Source organism: Pseudonaja textilis, chromosome 1 (genome assembly GCF_049901715.1).
Source record: "Pseudonaja textilis isolate UNSWEBS1 chromosome 1, rPseTex1.2, whole genome shotgun sequence".
NCBI lineage: Eukaryota > Metazoa > Chordata > Lepidosauria > Squamata > Elapidae > Pseudonaja > Pseudonaja textilis.
The window spans coordinates 235,525,288-235,542,524 of record NC_141990.1 but is presented as its reverse complement, the minus strand read 5'-3'; the positions used below and the strand labels follow the sequence as shown (position 1 = coordinate 235,542,524).

Below are 17,237 nucleotides of genomic sequence, written 5' to 3'. Positions count from 1 at the left end.
CCTATCTCATGGTGACTCTGAGTGGCTCAGACTCATCATAACCTGGAGCTAAGAGTATACATCTTGTTTTCAAGAACAAATCAGCATGTTTCATCTTTGGGCAATAATTATCCAGGGAAACCTCTAGCATATTCTTCCCACAAATCTCCTCTCAGAAGAGAACAAATAAATGTTCTTTCAAAAAGCTTTTTCAGTACAATCTCTCTCTGGCTCAACCACTGAGTTTTATGGATGATCCAGATGCCCTCATAACTCATTTGTAATGGCCCTGTGTTTTCTCACTGTTGCATCTATTTAATTAACTGCTGAAAGAGCAGATCACTTACTTTGGATTGCAGAGTCATTTTGAGTTTTGCAAAGCAAGTTCTTTCTTCTCTCTCAGGGCTTCTCTAAGCTCACAAAACAGGAAGAGATTCTACAGAGTCTGACTAAATACGTGGAAGGTCTGGAAGCAAGACTACAAATTACTGGAATTTGACTGCCTTTGATTCATGTTTTAAATAAAATGTCCATGTGAACACTGGAACAGAGGAAATCCTACTTTTGTTTTAATGGAGATAAAACTGACATACTTTACATTTTATTCATTTCGGCTATTCCTTTCCAGTAGGATTAATAAAGCAGTGAAGGTTTGTTTGTTTCTTAAATTCCCATAAGCCTTCTCAAAAGGCAGTGAAACAATTTGATAATTCAGCCTCTAGTGTTGATAATGTATGCTCAACCTTCCTACCATGGTACCATGAAAGCAATAATTTTAAGTCCTGAACCCTAGGGCTGCAAGATGATTTTCACACCCAAGCACTATATGCTTCAAAAATGCCAAGAATGCCATTTTTATTAGTGCTGTTCAGAGGTTTACTATATTTTTTTGGAACTATGCTTCACCCTACAATGCCATGATGAAAGTGACTGTATTCTATTCAGAGTGACATTGTATTCTAACTTCATAAGAGCTGCTCAGAAGCCTGCTTAATAGCAGAACACCGGACAAAGATTGAAATGGGGGGATTCTAATGTTACTCCCATACTGTAAAAAAAGAATGCTTGAAGAGAAAGGAATTGCCTCACAATACAGTTTTCTATTACCTCTTCTTCTATTTCCAGAATTTCTGATGTACACATTTCATATTCTGTGTTGTTTCTTTCTCCAAAGGGCGATTTCTTCCCACAACATAGAAACTAAAATAGAATTTTAAACATATTATTTATTTAGACATAAACCAGATTGGAGTTAAAATAAAATATAGCTACGAATTTTGAGTTCTAAAAAAAGTGAATTTTGTACAGAACGGAGGCAAGAACTGTTAAGTATAAGAAGCAGAAATTTCTTAGATAGCCCTAGATATTTTAGTTAGATTTTTTTAAAAATGATCTGACAGGAAAATATTTCATTTAGTCATCTTTTGTAGAGGACTTATATAGAACTCTCCTCCCACAAATGTCTTCTTCATTTTGAGTATTTTTCATATATTCAGAATACAACTATTTTTCATGCCTCATTCATTAACTATCCTCTCATTCAGAGTTACTATGCTGAGTTGCAGATGTCATTCAGTTACAGCATGTTGCACCTTCCTTCCATTTCCTTCTGTTAGTTAGCTTCTATTGTAAATTCCTTGGTAGGGTAAACTTTTTCCTCATTTAGAAATATGCTGCACATGTAACTGTATGGGAAAAGTAGGAATTGGTGTGTTTAATGACTAAGCAAAATAATTCTTTTCTGAAGGCTCAAAGAGGTGAGAGCAACTCCAAATGAAGCCTCAGAAAAGGGCCAACATAAATTTGAACTAATTGTGTAGGAAACAAAATATAGTTTATCTCTTCAGTTCAGTGGAATTGTTGATGTTTGCTGTACTAATTATTGTTCCAGCTGCTAATCTATTTTCCCCAGTAAACCACAGAGAAAAAGCTAAAAGACTTGTCAATGTTACAAAAAGCTAAAAGACTTGTCAATGTTACAAAAAGTGCCATGTTTATTTCAAAGCTGATAACTTTGAAATAGAGATTTGCCTGTGCCAGAATCCATTTTTTTTTTTTTTGGTGCCAAGAATGGTATTGTATTCTCCCAAGCTTTTGGACTATTATTTTCTTTTTAAACATACTATATTTTAGACACTACATTTTATATTTATTTGTATGGCTTTTTTTTCTTTTTACCCATTCTCTGAAATAAATAAAGGGAAATAAACAGGGGTGGGCTGCTGGGAGTTCGCAGGGATTCGGGAGAGCCCCTAGCTAAGATTCTGTGCAGTTCAGAAAATCCCCAAATCCCACGCCTGGCTGGCCCTGCCCATCCTGCCCCTCCCCGCCCCTCCCAGGAGTCCCCACGTGGCCCATTTTGGACGCATGTAAGTGCAGGGCGTGCATGAGGCTCAGGGAAGGTGAAAAATGGGCCTCCCGGAAGTTCGGGAAGGCTGGAAATGGACCTGTTTCCAGCTTCCAGAGAGCCTCCAGAGCCCGGAGAGGCCATTTTTACCCTCCGGGAGGCTCAAAGAAAGCCTCCGGAGCCCAGGAAGGGCAAAAATGCCCCCCTGCCATGGTGCAAGAGGCCAACTAGGCCACACCCAACATGGCCACATCCACCCAGCAACCGGGCAGAGAACCCTTTTCTAAAATTTTTGAACCCCACCCCTGGAAATAACTCTAAGGAATTTAATATTTTCAGGTCTCTTCAAGTCTCTTACAGAAAGCAATTCAACTTTCTCCATTTAAATCAGTGGCTGAAATGCCCTTATCTTGCATCAGATTATTACCAAAACATGATTAGTTTCATATTATTCAAAATGTGAAATGAATTCTGCTGAAATAAAATATTGGATGGCCATTGGAACCGGTTTTGTTCAAAATGCCTCAACCAGAGGTCTCCTTCATTGAATTGTCACTGATAAGTTGCCCATTGCTATCCCAACTGACAGTTCTGGGACAAAAGAGAAAGAATAAAAAGTGAACCAAGCTGGAGCAAAAATAATCTATTCCAAAACTAGCAGTAACTTACTATCTTGTGAATGGAATATAGCTCATGCCTTCTGGTGCTGGAAATGTTGTTTCTCACATCTTCATAAACAGCATCATATACATCAATCATGGCATTTTCCACCTATATAGATGACATTACCATTACAATTTGTGAATGTCAATAATTTGGTAAAATAGCAATAGCACTTAGACTTATATACCACTTCACAGTGCTTTCCAGCCCTCTCAAAGCAGCTTACAGAGTCAGTCAATTGCCCCCAACAATCTGGGTCCTCATTTTACCCACCTTGGAAGGATGGAAGGCTGAGCCTGGTGAGATTTGAACTGCCAAGTTGCAGGCAGCCTGCAATCAACAGAAGTAGCCTGCAGTACTTTACTCTAACCACTGTGCCACCACAGCTCTGTGGTGTATGCATTTGCATGTTTTTGTGCATGGGGACTGGACAGACCATACTTGAATCCAACGAAGTTCACCCATCTCTCCTCTGATATTTGTAGCACCTTCCTTTTTTCATCTCCCTTAGTTTGCCACCTGCTCCTTCTCCCCTTGAATTTAAGAGTAGCAAATCCAACCCTACCCTTGATCTTTCCTGGATTTGTCTTCTTGTACTTCCTCTTAGCTACCAACACTAAGCTGCTGTTGGCTTTGTCTTTTTCCTGCTCTCCCTACTCTGAAATACTTTCCAACTTTTTCCATTGAGAAATATCTATTTCAGATTCTACATAAATATGAGAGTGGGGGCTCTGTACTCAACACAATTTGTGCATTGGATGTTTGCAGGGCCTTACTTGCATCCCAATGTCGTTTATTTTTCAATTTTAGGCAACTCATATCTGTTTGTTTTTTCAAACTTAATGAATATGGGATTCAGTGGACAATTATATAACTAGCAATTCTGACTGCTTGATGAAATTTTTTTTGGAGAGGGTATTATTTACGATCACCCACATAGTGCTTATTTTCAAGATTATTGCTTTTCAAATATAGAAAAGCAACTAATTAAAAAAGCACATGCATATTTTGTTAAAGCAGCCTGGAATATGGGAAGTTTAGAATATTGTATGAGCTTGATGTTAGTTAGGGTTGGCTGATTGGTTGAAAATTATTCAATAAAAAGTGCATTAAAACTGAGGAAAAGTCCAATAAAGGACTAATCAAAGGGCCATTAAAATAAATGTAATTTTATTGACTTCACTGAGACTTTAAAATCTTTGTTTTAAAGCAAAACCATTTTATGTAGCAGTGCATGACATCACTCCAAAAAAGTTTAAAAATAACAGGGGAGGCTACAATTTTACTGTATATTTTTACTATATACACTTACTGTATGTACTGTTTGCAAACCAATAGCAATAATCCAATTCTTTTTCTTGCACTGAGCAACTGAAATGTATGGGTAAAATATTGTGTGAGATTATATTGCCAGGTAGTTTATCAGTTCATATCTCTGCATTATCCCCTCTCTCTATTTGCAGGAATTGTAAAGTGTCACTATAAAGTGTACCCTGCAGAGTACCCTTTAAAATGAATATCTAAATATTGTGCAAATGTGTTCAGTGATTTGATTTGTAAATTGTTTTCTGCAAATTTTAAAATTATATTTAATTATGTGTCGTATATACCTCTTTCCATTCAAAAATGTAACAAAGTGGTTTATTTAAAAATATTTTCAGATTCAATAAAATATAACAGTATAGTGGAAACAATGAAAATGTAACTGAATAATTACTGGAGCAGCTGACCAAAATGCAGATTGGAAATAAAAAACAAGCATAGTTTATTTAAAATTATGGAAGTAAACTGATTATTATGAAATCAAGTTTAATCTCTACATTTAATCTGACAACAATGTCAGCTCCTCTCTAACCTCCAATAATATTATGATTCAATATGCAACGAACATCAGTAGCAAAATGTGTAAGTTTGCTGCGGAAATGATTTGAGTGCTGAATATAAATTTCTGTTATTAATTTATTTATTACATTTGTATAGATACCCATCTTAAAACCAAATCTGCAACCAATGGAAACAATATTTACAGCTATATATGCAAAGAGGACAACAGAACCAAAACCAGAGAAACCTGGCACCACAAACCATCCTTGATGAACCCACCGAATCAGGGATGGGATTCAAATTTTTTAACAACCGGTTCTGTGGGCATGGCTAGGTGGAAATGGCTAGGTGGGTGTGTCCATGTGACTGGATAGGTGTGCCTTCTATTTTTTGCAGCAGCACCCCCCCCCCCATTATTTTTTGCCTCCTGGCCCCAGGGAATCCTCCTTTTGCTTCCCGGAAGTTTCCCTGGGGCCCAGGAAGGCAAAAAATGGAGCACAGAGGGGGGTGCACAGGCCCCCTCATTCCTATTTTGCCTCCTGGGCCTCAGAGAAACCTCCTGGGTGAAGCAGTAAGACAGCGAGGGGGATCCTGGCACAGCTGATCATCAGAACAGCTGATTGTCGGGAGGGGGGAAAAAAATAAATAACTTGAGGAATGACAGGGCGGGGGAGAACGCTGTCAGCGATGTCGGGCAGGTGCATGATGTTGCACATGCGTGATAAGGAGTAACAGGGAGGGGGGCGGGTGGAGAGGGGCTGGGCCAGACAGGGGCACAATTGGCCAGTTTTCTGAACTGTGCAGAATCATAACAGGTTCTATAGAACTGGGCCGAACCGGTAGAATCCCACCCCTGCACAGAATTCTTATCCTGCTGTCACCTTAGTATTTAGGGAATACTATCTCAGTATTTAGGGGAAAAGCAGGTTTTAAGTGCTCTCCAGTAGGATAAAAGGGTGGAGGCTTATCAGATATCAAGGAGAAATATGAACCATGAGGCAAGGGCTGCAACAGGAAAGGAACATTTCCCAGGAGCCAGGTGGTAGAAATGTTTAAGGGAAGGGACCTGGAGTATGTCTACCCTATCTGCTTTAGTGGGATGGGCAGATAGCCTCAGTGAGATAGTCTGGTCCTGTGCCATTGAGGACTTTAAATGTGATAAACCTTGAATTGTAGCCCAAAAGAAACTGTGAGCCAATGCAGCTCATGCAACAGGGTGTAATAAAGGAACCTAGGAATGTCCAACCTACACATTCTGGACCAATGTAACATTGTATGGCTTCAAAGGCAGCCCCAGTTAGAGGGCATTGCAGTAATCCAAATGGCTTCCCAGTCCAGAAAAGGACACCATTGGGATAAACTAAACTAAGGAGTCCTTTGCAGGTTTGCCAGTTCATATATTTTGGCCCTCCAAAAGTACCTGAAGACTTGGCTCTGCCAACTGGCCTGGAGTTAGGAGATGATTCATTCTGGAGGCGATTAACGGACTGGACAAGACTCCCACCTTCCTCCCATGTGCACCTTGTTCCCATCCTTCCCCTATTGTCAATTTTAAATTAATTTAATGTGATTGTTTAATGTTTTTTCATGGTTTCTAATTGAATAAATACAAGTTGAATAAATAAATGTATTCTTGAAGGCTAATTCAAGGTGTAGTAAACACCTGTTAGAGGACTTTCAGGTTTCTTTGAAAAACAAAGTAAACCCTGTTAGCGTAAAATTGTTCTGTTCTGTTTTAGCTGAATACAATTTCAAAACTACTGTCTTTCATATTATACTTTGTGTGACATAACAGAAGTAATTTCTAAGCTAGCCAAATGAGAAGTAGATAAATAAAAGTTTCCGTTGATTATAAGGATGAGAAGTGAAAGGCAGAAAGTTCTCTTGTAACTTCAATTGCTTTCAATTACATGTGTGATTTTGGTACATTATTTATTATGTAGTCTGCATTATTTATATTTCTTTGATTTCTCCTGAAGTAACTTCCCAAAGGCAAAATGGATTCAATGATGCATCGAGCAAAACTCTGGACAAAAAAGGTTTGTGCAGTAATAAATGTGCTAAAATGGCAAACGTTTCTTTGTTTTGTAGCAGCAAATTAATACCACAATTATTCTGGAAAATCTTTTAGAATACTTTTATCCTTAAGGATATTATATGACAGTTTCCCCACTTTTCATAGATGATTTAAAAGTTAAGTGTTCATAATTAATTTAAAATAAAGTTTTCCTTTTAGGCTCAATTTCCTGGAGCAATGCTCAGTAGAATGCCTCTTGATTTTATGAAAACACACATGGGATTGCTTGGAAAGTAAAACTTTGGTTCCATTAAAGTAATTAATTAGTTTTCAAAAAATGTATTTATCAGAATTTTAAAAGAAAAAAAATAGTACACAAAATTACCCTCTCACACATAGTGTACCTATGCATGTACTCTTTTCTTATTCTTTTCTGAAGTTCTATTAAATGTATACTGTAGACAGAGTAATATAAAAAGTTTCATCTATTGTTATAATTACAGAACTATCCCCTTGCTACTGATTTTCATTCCACTGACCAAAAGTGCAGACCTATACATTGAATTCAATGCGGTACCATGATAATATCCCTTCCTGAGCAAAGGGACACAGATTATGAACATAGGAAATTCACATTGAATCAGACCATTCATTTCTCTAGCACTGCATTGTCAGCACTGTTTAGCAGTGATTCTCCAATCTTTCAGTAGAGGTTTATCCAGCTCTAGTTGACAAAGTCAAAGACTGCACCAGTGTTTTTCAACTTTAAGATATGTGGACTTCAACTCTCAGAATTCAGCAGCCAGCATTGATATCCTCACACCTTAAAGTTGCTAAGCAATAGCAATAGCACTTAGACTATACACCGTTTCACGGTGCTTTTTTCAGCTCTCTCTCTAAGCATTTACAGAGTCAACGTATTGCTCCCAACTATCTGGGTCATCATTTTACTGACGTTGAAAGGATGGAAGGCTGAGTCAACCTTGAGCCTGGTGAGAATTGAACTGCCAAATTGTAGCCAGCAGTCAGCAGAAGTAGCCTGCAGTACTGCATTCTAACCACGGTGCCTCTACAGCTCTTAAGGTTGAGAAATACTGTGCAAGGACATACAGCTATATACAGGCAGTCCTTAACTTACAACAACTTGTTTGATGACTGTTTGAAGTTACTATGGCACTGAAAAAAATGACTTATGACTATTTTTCACATCTATGACTTTTGCAGCATCTCCATGATCATGTAATTTACCTTTGGGTGCTTGACAACTGACTCACATTTATGATGGTTGCAGTGTCCTGGGGTCATGTGAACACCTTTTGCAGCCTTCTGACATGCAAAGTCAATGGGGAAACCCATTGGGGAAGATCCACTTTACGATCATGTTAGTGATTTAACAACTGCAGTGATTCACTTAACAATTGTGGCAAGAATAGTTGTAAAATGTGGCAAAACTCACTTAACAATGTCTCACCTAGCAACAGTAAATTTGGGGCTCAGTTGTGGTCAAAAGCTAAGAACTACCTGTAGTCTACAGCTTAATTTATCAGGGCTGCTTAGGTTAATATAATGTTCGTAACCTTTTTCTTTGGCCAACTGGGATGTTGGTTTGTTTTCTTAATAATTTTTTGTTACCACCAGTAAGTTCTGTTTGAAAATGAAAGATGCTGCAAAATGTAATTTATTCCACTCTATGATATACTGAAATCAAGACACTACAACTTTAGTTGCTCAAGGACCAGTGGTAAACCTTGCACTGTGCATAAAGGAACATATTCTATAAATTGGTGGAGTTAGCATCTATTTTCTCCCAAACAATTAATATTTTTAAAAAATCAGTTTTAGAGCTTTTCTGACTTTGAAGGCTGGATGTAAGCATGTGATGCAATACTTTTTGTATCTCTTATGTAGGTAATGCCAAGAGGCCCTTTTATATTAAGAATACATATAATTAGAGCCTCAGCTAAAAGTTCCAAAAGAACACCACACATTAACATCTATGAAAGATGGTTATTAGCTAGAATGGCAGATTGTCTGTTTCCTTGGCTTTCAAAGAGCAATGCCATGTGTTTTGAAAATACAGCAACTCCATGTGTTTTCAGTCTGGACTGTCATTGGGATGAAATTCAATAGTTTCAAAGCGTTAGTGTTCCAGAAGTCTTATAACGAATGAGCAGACAATCCTCTAAAGCACATTATATTAAGTCAGATTTCTCCAACCTGGTGCCAGTCAGACACAGCAAACTAAAACCCTTTTCTGGGGGCCTATCGACATAGTAAAACTGCATGGGTTTATATCAGCTTTGCTCTCTAATCAAAATACTGCAGGCCAAGGCAGCTCACAAACTATTCTTTTGTCATCATTACTATGCTGATGCATGAAAAGAACAACCTCTGAAGAATCTCATGCCACATGGCTCACTTCCCTAAGCAAAATAATCTAAATTAACTGCAGGGTCTCCCATATACATATATGCATATCTCAGTCATAATTCCTAGTTTGGATAGTAGGGAAAGTTGTGTGTCTCAACCTTGGCCAGGTATGGCTTGCTGGGGAATTCTGGGAGTTGAACACTACACAACTTCAAGAGAATTACACAACTTCAAGTGCCCAAGATTGAGATACACTGGTCCAGAGGATTGGATGCTGGAGTGAAAGGTCTAGACTCTACACTGAGATATTCTTTCCTTCACAGCTATAGTGAGGCTTTTCTCAAGAATTGTTGAATTTGTATGTAGCTATTCCTTTGATAAAGTTTTCACTTGTTAAAGGGTAGCTTCTTCATTTGCTCAGTTTGCTTACTGGATCATTTAATAATCTACATATGGAACAGCACAAGGGGACAGCAAATCATTTTGTCAAGGCCACCCTTCAGACGTGATTCTAATTGTGTGAAGCCTTGATGATTCAGTTCATGGTTTGTATTTCTCTGATGACTTTTTATGGCATGTTCAATAATGGGAATACATTTAACATCTTCTTTCACTTCCAATAACTCACTGTAACAACTATAAACCATTGGAAGAAAGCAATACAGAAGTCTCACTTATTTTTTTAAAGTTGGAATGGGGAGAACCTATTGCTTTAGAAACAGCTTTGAAAGAGTGCTTCACTTAAAGCATCACCAAAGTGAAATCCCTCTTCAGGACTTGCATAAGACAAGGAGGTCTTCCTATGTCACTGGAACATTCCAAAGCCTTTGTGGGTCTGTGTTGCCTTGTATATCTAGTTATTTGATTCCATAACCTGGTGTGAGCTATCCTTGGTGCTCTCTAAGCTTGGTTGTTTTCTTCTAGACATTTCATTACCCAAGCTAAGTAACATCACCAATGCTAGTAAGGAATACACTCAATTATATGCCAGTGGCTTGCCCTGTTAGTGTTGGTAGGAGGGACTTTGGTGGACATAGATTGTTTACTGTTAGCTTGTTTGGAAGTTCCTTGATTGGAGTATTGTTTGATCATTGGTCTGATCTTAAACTTGGTGTTGTTGTTGATGATGATGTTACCTAGCTTGGGTAATGAAACGTCTGCAAGAAAACAACTAAGCTCAGAGAGCATTTCAACCCTGAGCTATACCTATGTTTATTTTTGTTAAGCTTCTTTCTTGTTGGCTTTCCTCATTCCAACAAATTTAGTATTTTGGAAATTAAACTGATGCATCACAGATAAATGACACTGGATCCATGGAAGCATGGAAGCAGAATATTAGTGAGACCATCTCCTTAAGCAATGGATAGATGTTAAATTATGAAATTAAAATTCCTTGCTAATAGCAATAGCACAAAGACTTATATTCACAGTATTTTACAGCCTTCCCTAAGCAGTTTACAGAGTCAGCCTATTGCCCTCAACAAACTGGGTCCTCATTTTACTGCATAACTCTATGCACTTGTTGGTAAACAATATATTACCAACTTGGAAGCGACTGTGTTTAAAAGAAATTGTATGCGTTTAAACACACTCATACCCCCAGTTTACAATATGCCGAAACAAATTCTACTAGGAGTGATCAATAGCTTTTGCATGTTTCCAATGCTGTTGCTTGTCAGGGGATGGAACAATGAATTACCTGCTCAGGTTAAAATTGCACTTCCATGCCTAATCTTTGTAATAGGAATAAACTGTACTTACTTCATCCCACTGAACTCAGTAACCCAATTCACACAAGGCAGTTATTTATGTATGAATATGCTAGGAATCTGTAAAGGAGGTGAAGAGAAGACACATGCAATTGTCTTTTACACAGGTGATATTTTGTGCAAAGAAATGACAGGAGCCTAGATAAAAAAAATATGTGAGTGTGAACCATTCCCACAGGTATCACAGCTAGTTCTTGAAGTACATTATCAGGGGTAACATACAGGCAATCCTTGATTTACAACAGTTCATTTAAGGGCCGTTTGAAGTTACAACGGGACTGAAAAAAAGTGAATTATGACCATTTTTATACATAGGACTGTTGCAGCATCCTCATGGTAACATGATCAATTGACTCATATTTATGATGGTTGCAGGGTCATGTGATCCCCTTTTTGCAACCTTCTGACAAGCAAAGTCAATGAGGGAGCCAGATTCACTTAACGAGCGTGTTACCAACTTAACAACTGCAGTCATTCACTTAGCAAATGTGGCAAGGAAAGTTGTAAAATGGGGCAAAACTCACTTAAAAAATGTCTTGCTTAGCAATAAAAAATTTGGGACTCCATTGTGGTTGTAAGTGAAGGATTACTTGTAGTTTCCCAAAGGCCAGACAAGGAACAACAGATGGAAACCAAACAAGGAAAGATTTAACCTGGAAACAAGGAGAAACTTTCTGACAGTGAGAACAATCAACCAATAGAACAGCTTTGCCCTTGGAGGTTGTGGGAGCACCATCACTTGAGACTTTCAAGAAGAGATTGGACCGCCATTTGTCAGAAATGGTGTAGGGTCTCCCACTTGGGCGGGGGCTTGGACTAGATGACCTATAAGGGCCCCTCCAATTCTGATTATCTGTTATTTATCTGTTTCTGTCCTTTCTGGCTTTGCTCCAAATCTTTCCAATTCTAGAACTCTTTCCATGTAGAAACACTTCCACAGAAGTATGATTTTTCACTCCCTAAATCTTAGAAGCATTTTTGAGCTTTCCTGAGAGTATCCTTATCACTCCTGGTCTCATAATTCAGAGAACCTTTCCTGAGGTGATCAGCACACCCTCAACTAGCCAAGGCAGGAGCGGCATTAAAAAAATCTGAGGAGAATTGCTGTATAACGGCCCTTTCTCTTCATTCCTATGATTTATATTCCGTCTTTCCACATAACAATCCTACTGAAGCCACACACAATTCAGAAAAGCAGCCTTACAATTATCCTATAAGCCCCAGTGAAATATTCCTATGGGATAACACCATGCAACAGATTTCAGAAACATGTTTTATTTGAATTATCGAGTTTACAGACTTTGCTGCAGAGACTTGGAAACAAACAAAAAGGGCCTAAAGACACTTGAGAGGTTTGGAATGGTTTATGGCTCTAAGTTTACATGAATGAGAACGTTGTAATTAGTATATCTGAAAGTGGAGAACAATTTTGGCAGCTGATGTATGGTGCAATATTTAACTATTTATCTTTTCAGTTTGTTCACTTACCACAATGCTGTTGGTAACAGTCCAATATGTGGCCATTCCCGAAGCACAGAAAACCACAGTAAAACAGAAGAAACACTACAATAAAAAACACACCAAAATAATTCCTTAGTAAGCCTTGCTACTTCAAATACTGTATTTAGTGTATATATACTTCAACATACAAACATCACAGCGATAAACAGAACAAAAATCTACTTATTGATAAAAAAACAGTATTTCTTCTATTTCCTTCAATTAATTTCAAACCTAGTGTACATAACTGATTTAAATTGAAAGACATGGCGGTGTAATTTTTCCTCTAAGAGCAAATGGATTTTTCTGCCTGCCTGTGAATGAGCGGGTGTATAGAAAGTATTTTGGCTTAAGGTTTCCCTTGTTCTTTTGTTAGGTTGGGCCAAAAGTGAGGGATTAGCTCAGTTACCCAAGAAACTTCCATGGCTGGAGACAGACTTCAATCTGGATCTTCCTTGATGTTGTCTAACAGTCAAAACTTTGCACTGGTCTTCAGTTTTTTTTTTCATTTTCTTTATTTTTTATACATTAAAGCAACCAGAAATCTGATAACATAAAAGGAATGTGAGCAACATATGATTAGAAGGACATATATCACTTTGTAAATATGTTTTTTTCTTAGAAGTTCATGTATTTGAACAAAAATGACAAAAGTGACAGTAAAAGTGATACTGAAGTCAAGTTTTAATCAGCTAAAATGCTTTAAGTTAAATGAAGTGCAGCAGTTATCGCTTTCGGCTCTACATATTATTTCCACTCATGTTCTTTCTAGATGTTTTCCTATATTTCTTCCTAAGAACAATCTTCATTTTTTTATTTCAATGTTTTTGTGCAGGACTTAATTTCAGTGGGTTAGGTCATGAATAAAGCAGTTATTTTTTGAATAAAAGAAAGCAGTCACTTTAGTTTCTTGTGATGTACTTGGTTTGTTACAGTAGATTGGCAAAATAAAAATGAACAAAATTGTGGAAACGATTGAAGGAAAAGCAGGGCAATTAATTGAATAAATATGAAATTATTATCTCTATGTAGGAAACCCAACAGAGCAAAATCCTGCTGACTGCCAAGCTCTTAAAACTCCTTTTCAGAACTTGGCCAGTTTGCTCAGACCAGATTTTATTTATATACAATCAAGTCCATGCATGGAAAAAAGGAAATGCATTTTTTTAAAATGTCTGATTTAAATATCCATGACAACCAGTTGAAGTCACGAGTTGTGAGATCAAAGAGATGAAGCAATCTACTATTCAACAAAATTACGTGCACTGCATTTCCAGAATACATTTCAAAATCGCTTTTTCAGCAATATCCTTGTTAAAGCAAAGTAAGCATCACAAAAAAGGAAACCTTTGCAGTTTGTAGTTCTCTTATTTAAACTATAAAATCAGATGGCGATCTAGAAATCTGACTTGGAATTTTTCTGAATGAATACTCATTACATCCTTTGGATGGACATATTGCAGGATCCTCTGCCTTAAGAGTTTTGGGCCTATGTGAGAAATGAGGCGTTATCCCCCCGATATCCTTTGGAAAATCTCCTACCAAAAATCCAGAAAATACTGTTTCTCCTGAACTTCAGGAAGACTTTGAAAATAGGGCTACTTAGAAACACATACAAATGCTGATTTCTGGTCACTGAATGCCTGTATTAATTTTATTACTGATGTGTAAATCTATTGGGTTTGATTAGTTACACAGGATCAATCTGAGTTGGTCACTGGGACCAAAGGTTTGATCCTCCAAACTTTCAGACTTGTGTTGAAAGGAATTTCTCTTTCAACTGAATGTAACACAACATGAGCCTGAAAGCTTGGAAAACTAAATCTTTGGTCCTGGTGACCAACCCAGATTGGATCCTAGGATATGTATATTTGCCTTTATTCATTGTTTAATTATGTTGATTTATATGAATTGTAATGACATGTTTTGATTTTTATTGTGGATTGCCATGAGTCTTTTGGAAGCACATTGACATAAAGTTAGTAAGTAAATACATCAATCCATCAGGCCTGGAGGTGATTTATAAATCTAAAATATATACACAGCCTGCCTGACATGGTCTTAAAACCACCCTGATGACTGTTTAATTCATTAGAGTTTATGAGCTATGTCCCCCGACCTCTACCAGTTTTAACTGTATTTTGTTTGGAAGGATGTTCTGCTTTCATTGTATCATTGCACAAAAGCGTTGATCACTATTTTTATTAAACAAATTTATACAGCCGCCCACTCAGATTTGTACCACTCACTTTCAATTGGACTGAGCCAAACTGAATCATCTTCAAAACACAAAAATGAGTTTCCAAACCAAATTTTATCATGCTGAATCAGTGGTGGGATTCAAAACTTTTTACTACTAGTTATGTTGGTGTGGCTTAGTAGATATGGTGTGGCTTAGTGGGCATGAGTTAGTGGGTGGCAGGGGAAGGCTGCTGTGAAATCTCCATTCCAACCTGTTCTGACCAGAGGTGGTATTCAGCAAGTTCTGACCAGTTCTGGAGAACTGGTAGTGGAAATTTGGAGTAGTTCGGAGAACTGGCAAATACCACCTCTGACTGGATATTTTACAGTATCCTTCCACTGCCACGCCCACCAAGTCACACCCACAGAACAGGTACTAAAAAATATTGAATCCCACCACTGGTTCTGACCCAAACTCTTTTCCAATAAGACAAACAATAACCAAAGGGAACAGAAACCTTTTAATGAGTCTTACGAATCCCTGGTTAAAAGGCTGCTGCAAACTAATTAACTTTGATAAGCACAAACCTTGCCAAAACTGTACGAGACTGCCAAGAATCACAAAAAATATTTCACAACACAAGAGTCTTCAAATACCAACTTAAAATACTGTAATGTCCATGATGCTGAGTTTCAAAACGTCTTTGCTACCTGCAAAGAACGTTCACTTCACAGCTGCCTTTTATCTTCTTGAAGGGGAGGCCATTACCATACAGCCTTACTCCCGAGTCTCCTGTACTGTTGCAGCTGCTCTTTCCTGCAAGAAATCCTGCATGCATGCGCACTTGGCACAGGCTCCTCGGGAACCTCCTCATCACTGCTGCCAGCCCCCACCATCTCTAAAGGCATCAGTCCACTTCCTAATGGTCCTGGCCCCTCATCTGAGTCCTCGCTCTCCTCAGCCATCTATACCTGCTGCCAGCTAACCACAACACCACCACACTCTAGGGGAAGAATACTGTAAAATCTCCATTCCCTTCCCATCCCACTAACCTGCTTTCCAGCTCCATTCTCCTGTGCAGGGCAACAAAAGAAGATCCAGCCAATCAGCTGGGACTCAGGAGGCAGGGAATAGATGGGGTTGGGATGAGTCAGAGATGTATTTGCCGGGTTTCCAAACTATTGAAAATTTCTGCTACCAGTTCTCCAGAACTGGTCAGAACATGCTGAATACCACCTCTGATGCTGATCACTACTCTTGTGACATAAAACTGTTGATGTTGCTAGGAAAGCTATCAGTTCTAGGTACTGTACATGCACATTAATCTCACCTGAATCATATAAAGTAATACATTCAGTATATGGATCTATTGCAGGTGATTAAGTTTTCTTTGCAACATAATGCAAACAGTTTCAGCATGTACACTAAGTCAGCTAAACCAAGATGTTTACCTTTTCTTCTGCAAGAAGCTTTTACTTGTCATAATTACCAGTTCTCAGACTGGTTACAAAATCCACTAATTAATCCCTTGACAGGAAAAAATATACTGCAGCTTATTAGGCCAGTATGTTGTTCTTTACTTTTTCATAGTAACTGGAATATACCCTGTTTCTCCAACAATATGGCCTCCCCTAATAGGAAGTCCCAGCATGTTTTATAGGCATGAAATGAAATTAAGCCCCTCCCCCAAATTAAGGCCTATATTAAAACATGCGAAATGGGGGGAATGGTGGGCTTGCCGTTAGGAAGTACTTTTGTTGCACACCCGGATATGGTGCTGCCTGCGTTGACCCCGATATGAAGTGACCCACCAACGCCGAGGTCAACATCCATGCCATCGCCACCTGTCCAAAGATGCAAGGGGGGGGGAATTAAGTCACCCCCAAAAAGATGGCCTAGCCATTTGGGGGGGGGGGCTCAAAAAAAAAAAAGACCTGGCCTTATTATATGAGAAACACGGTATGTATATGTATATATGTAATATTGTTCCATTCACTTCCTTGAAATAAATTAGCCCACTGATTACTGTATAAAGCTGACACATGAAAAGTGACATTAGGATAAGTTGTCATCGCCTACTTTGTGAGACTAAGATGTATATTTATTTGCAACTCAGTCTTTATTACATGAGCTTTAATGTTTCCTTTTGAATTACGTACAGTAGCTAGCCATTTTTAAAAAACAGATATACAACAACTATAATATGCAGTCCAATATCTAAGATGACTTGCAGAAAAATAAATATCAATGCATGATAAGAATGCTTCAATCCAACCAGAACATGTGGTTACTATGGAAGGATTTAGTATTGTTATAAGTAAAGAATCACAGAATTGGAAAAGGCCGTTTCGGTCATCAAGCCGAACCATCTGCTCAATGCAGGAATCCACATTAAAGCATTTTCGTAAAAATTATTGGTTAGCTGTTACTTGAATGTGTCATAGAAATTCAGTCAGTCTCCCCTGAAATGGAAAATCAGGCTCTACAATTTTTAGGAGTAGTCAGACAGTAACAAGAGAGAGCACAGAAGGATTAGAAGCAAACAATGGGAGAAATCTCATCTATTTTTAAAAAATTAGAAATTAT

General features: G+C 38.1%; 1 protein-coding gene across 1 annotated transcript in view; it reads right to left on the bottom strand.

The window, feature by feature from the left end:
- Positions 1-17,237, bottom strand: part of TSPAN32 (tetraspanin 32) — a 40,623-nt gene that overhangs the window by 12,436 nt on the left and 10,950 nt on the right. Inside the window, exons 4-6 of the mRNA XM_087922969.1 lie at positions 12,458-12,532; positions 2,996-3,097; positions 1,087-1,179 (exon numbers count right to left, since the gene is read on the bottom strand). Of these exons, the coding sequence (XP_087779095.1) occupies positions 1,087-1,179; positions 2,996-3,097; positions 12,458-12,532 (270 nt within the window). The remainder of the gene's footprint in view (positions 1-1,086; positions 1,180-2,995; positions 3,098-12,457; positions 12,533-17,237) is intronic.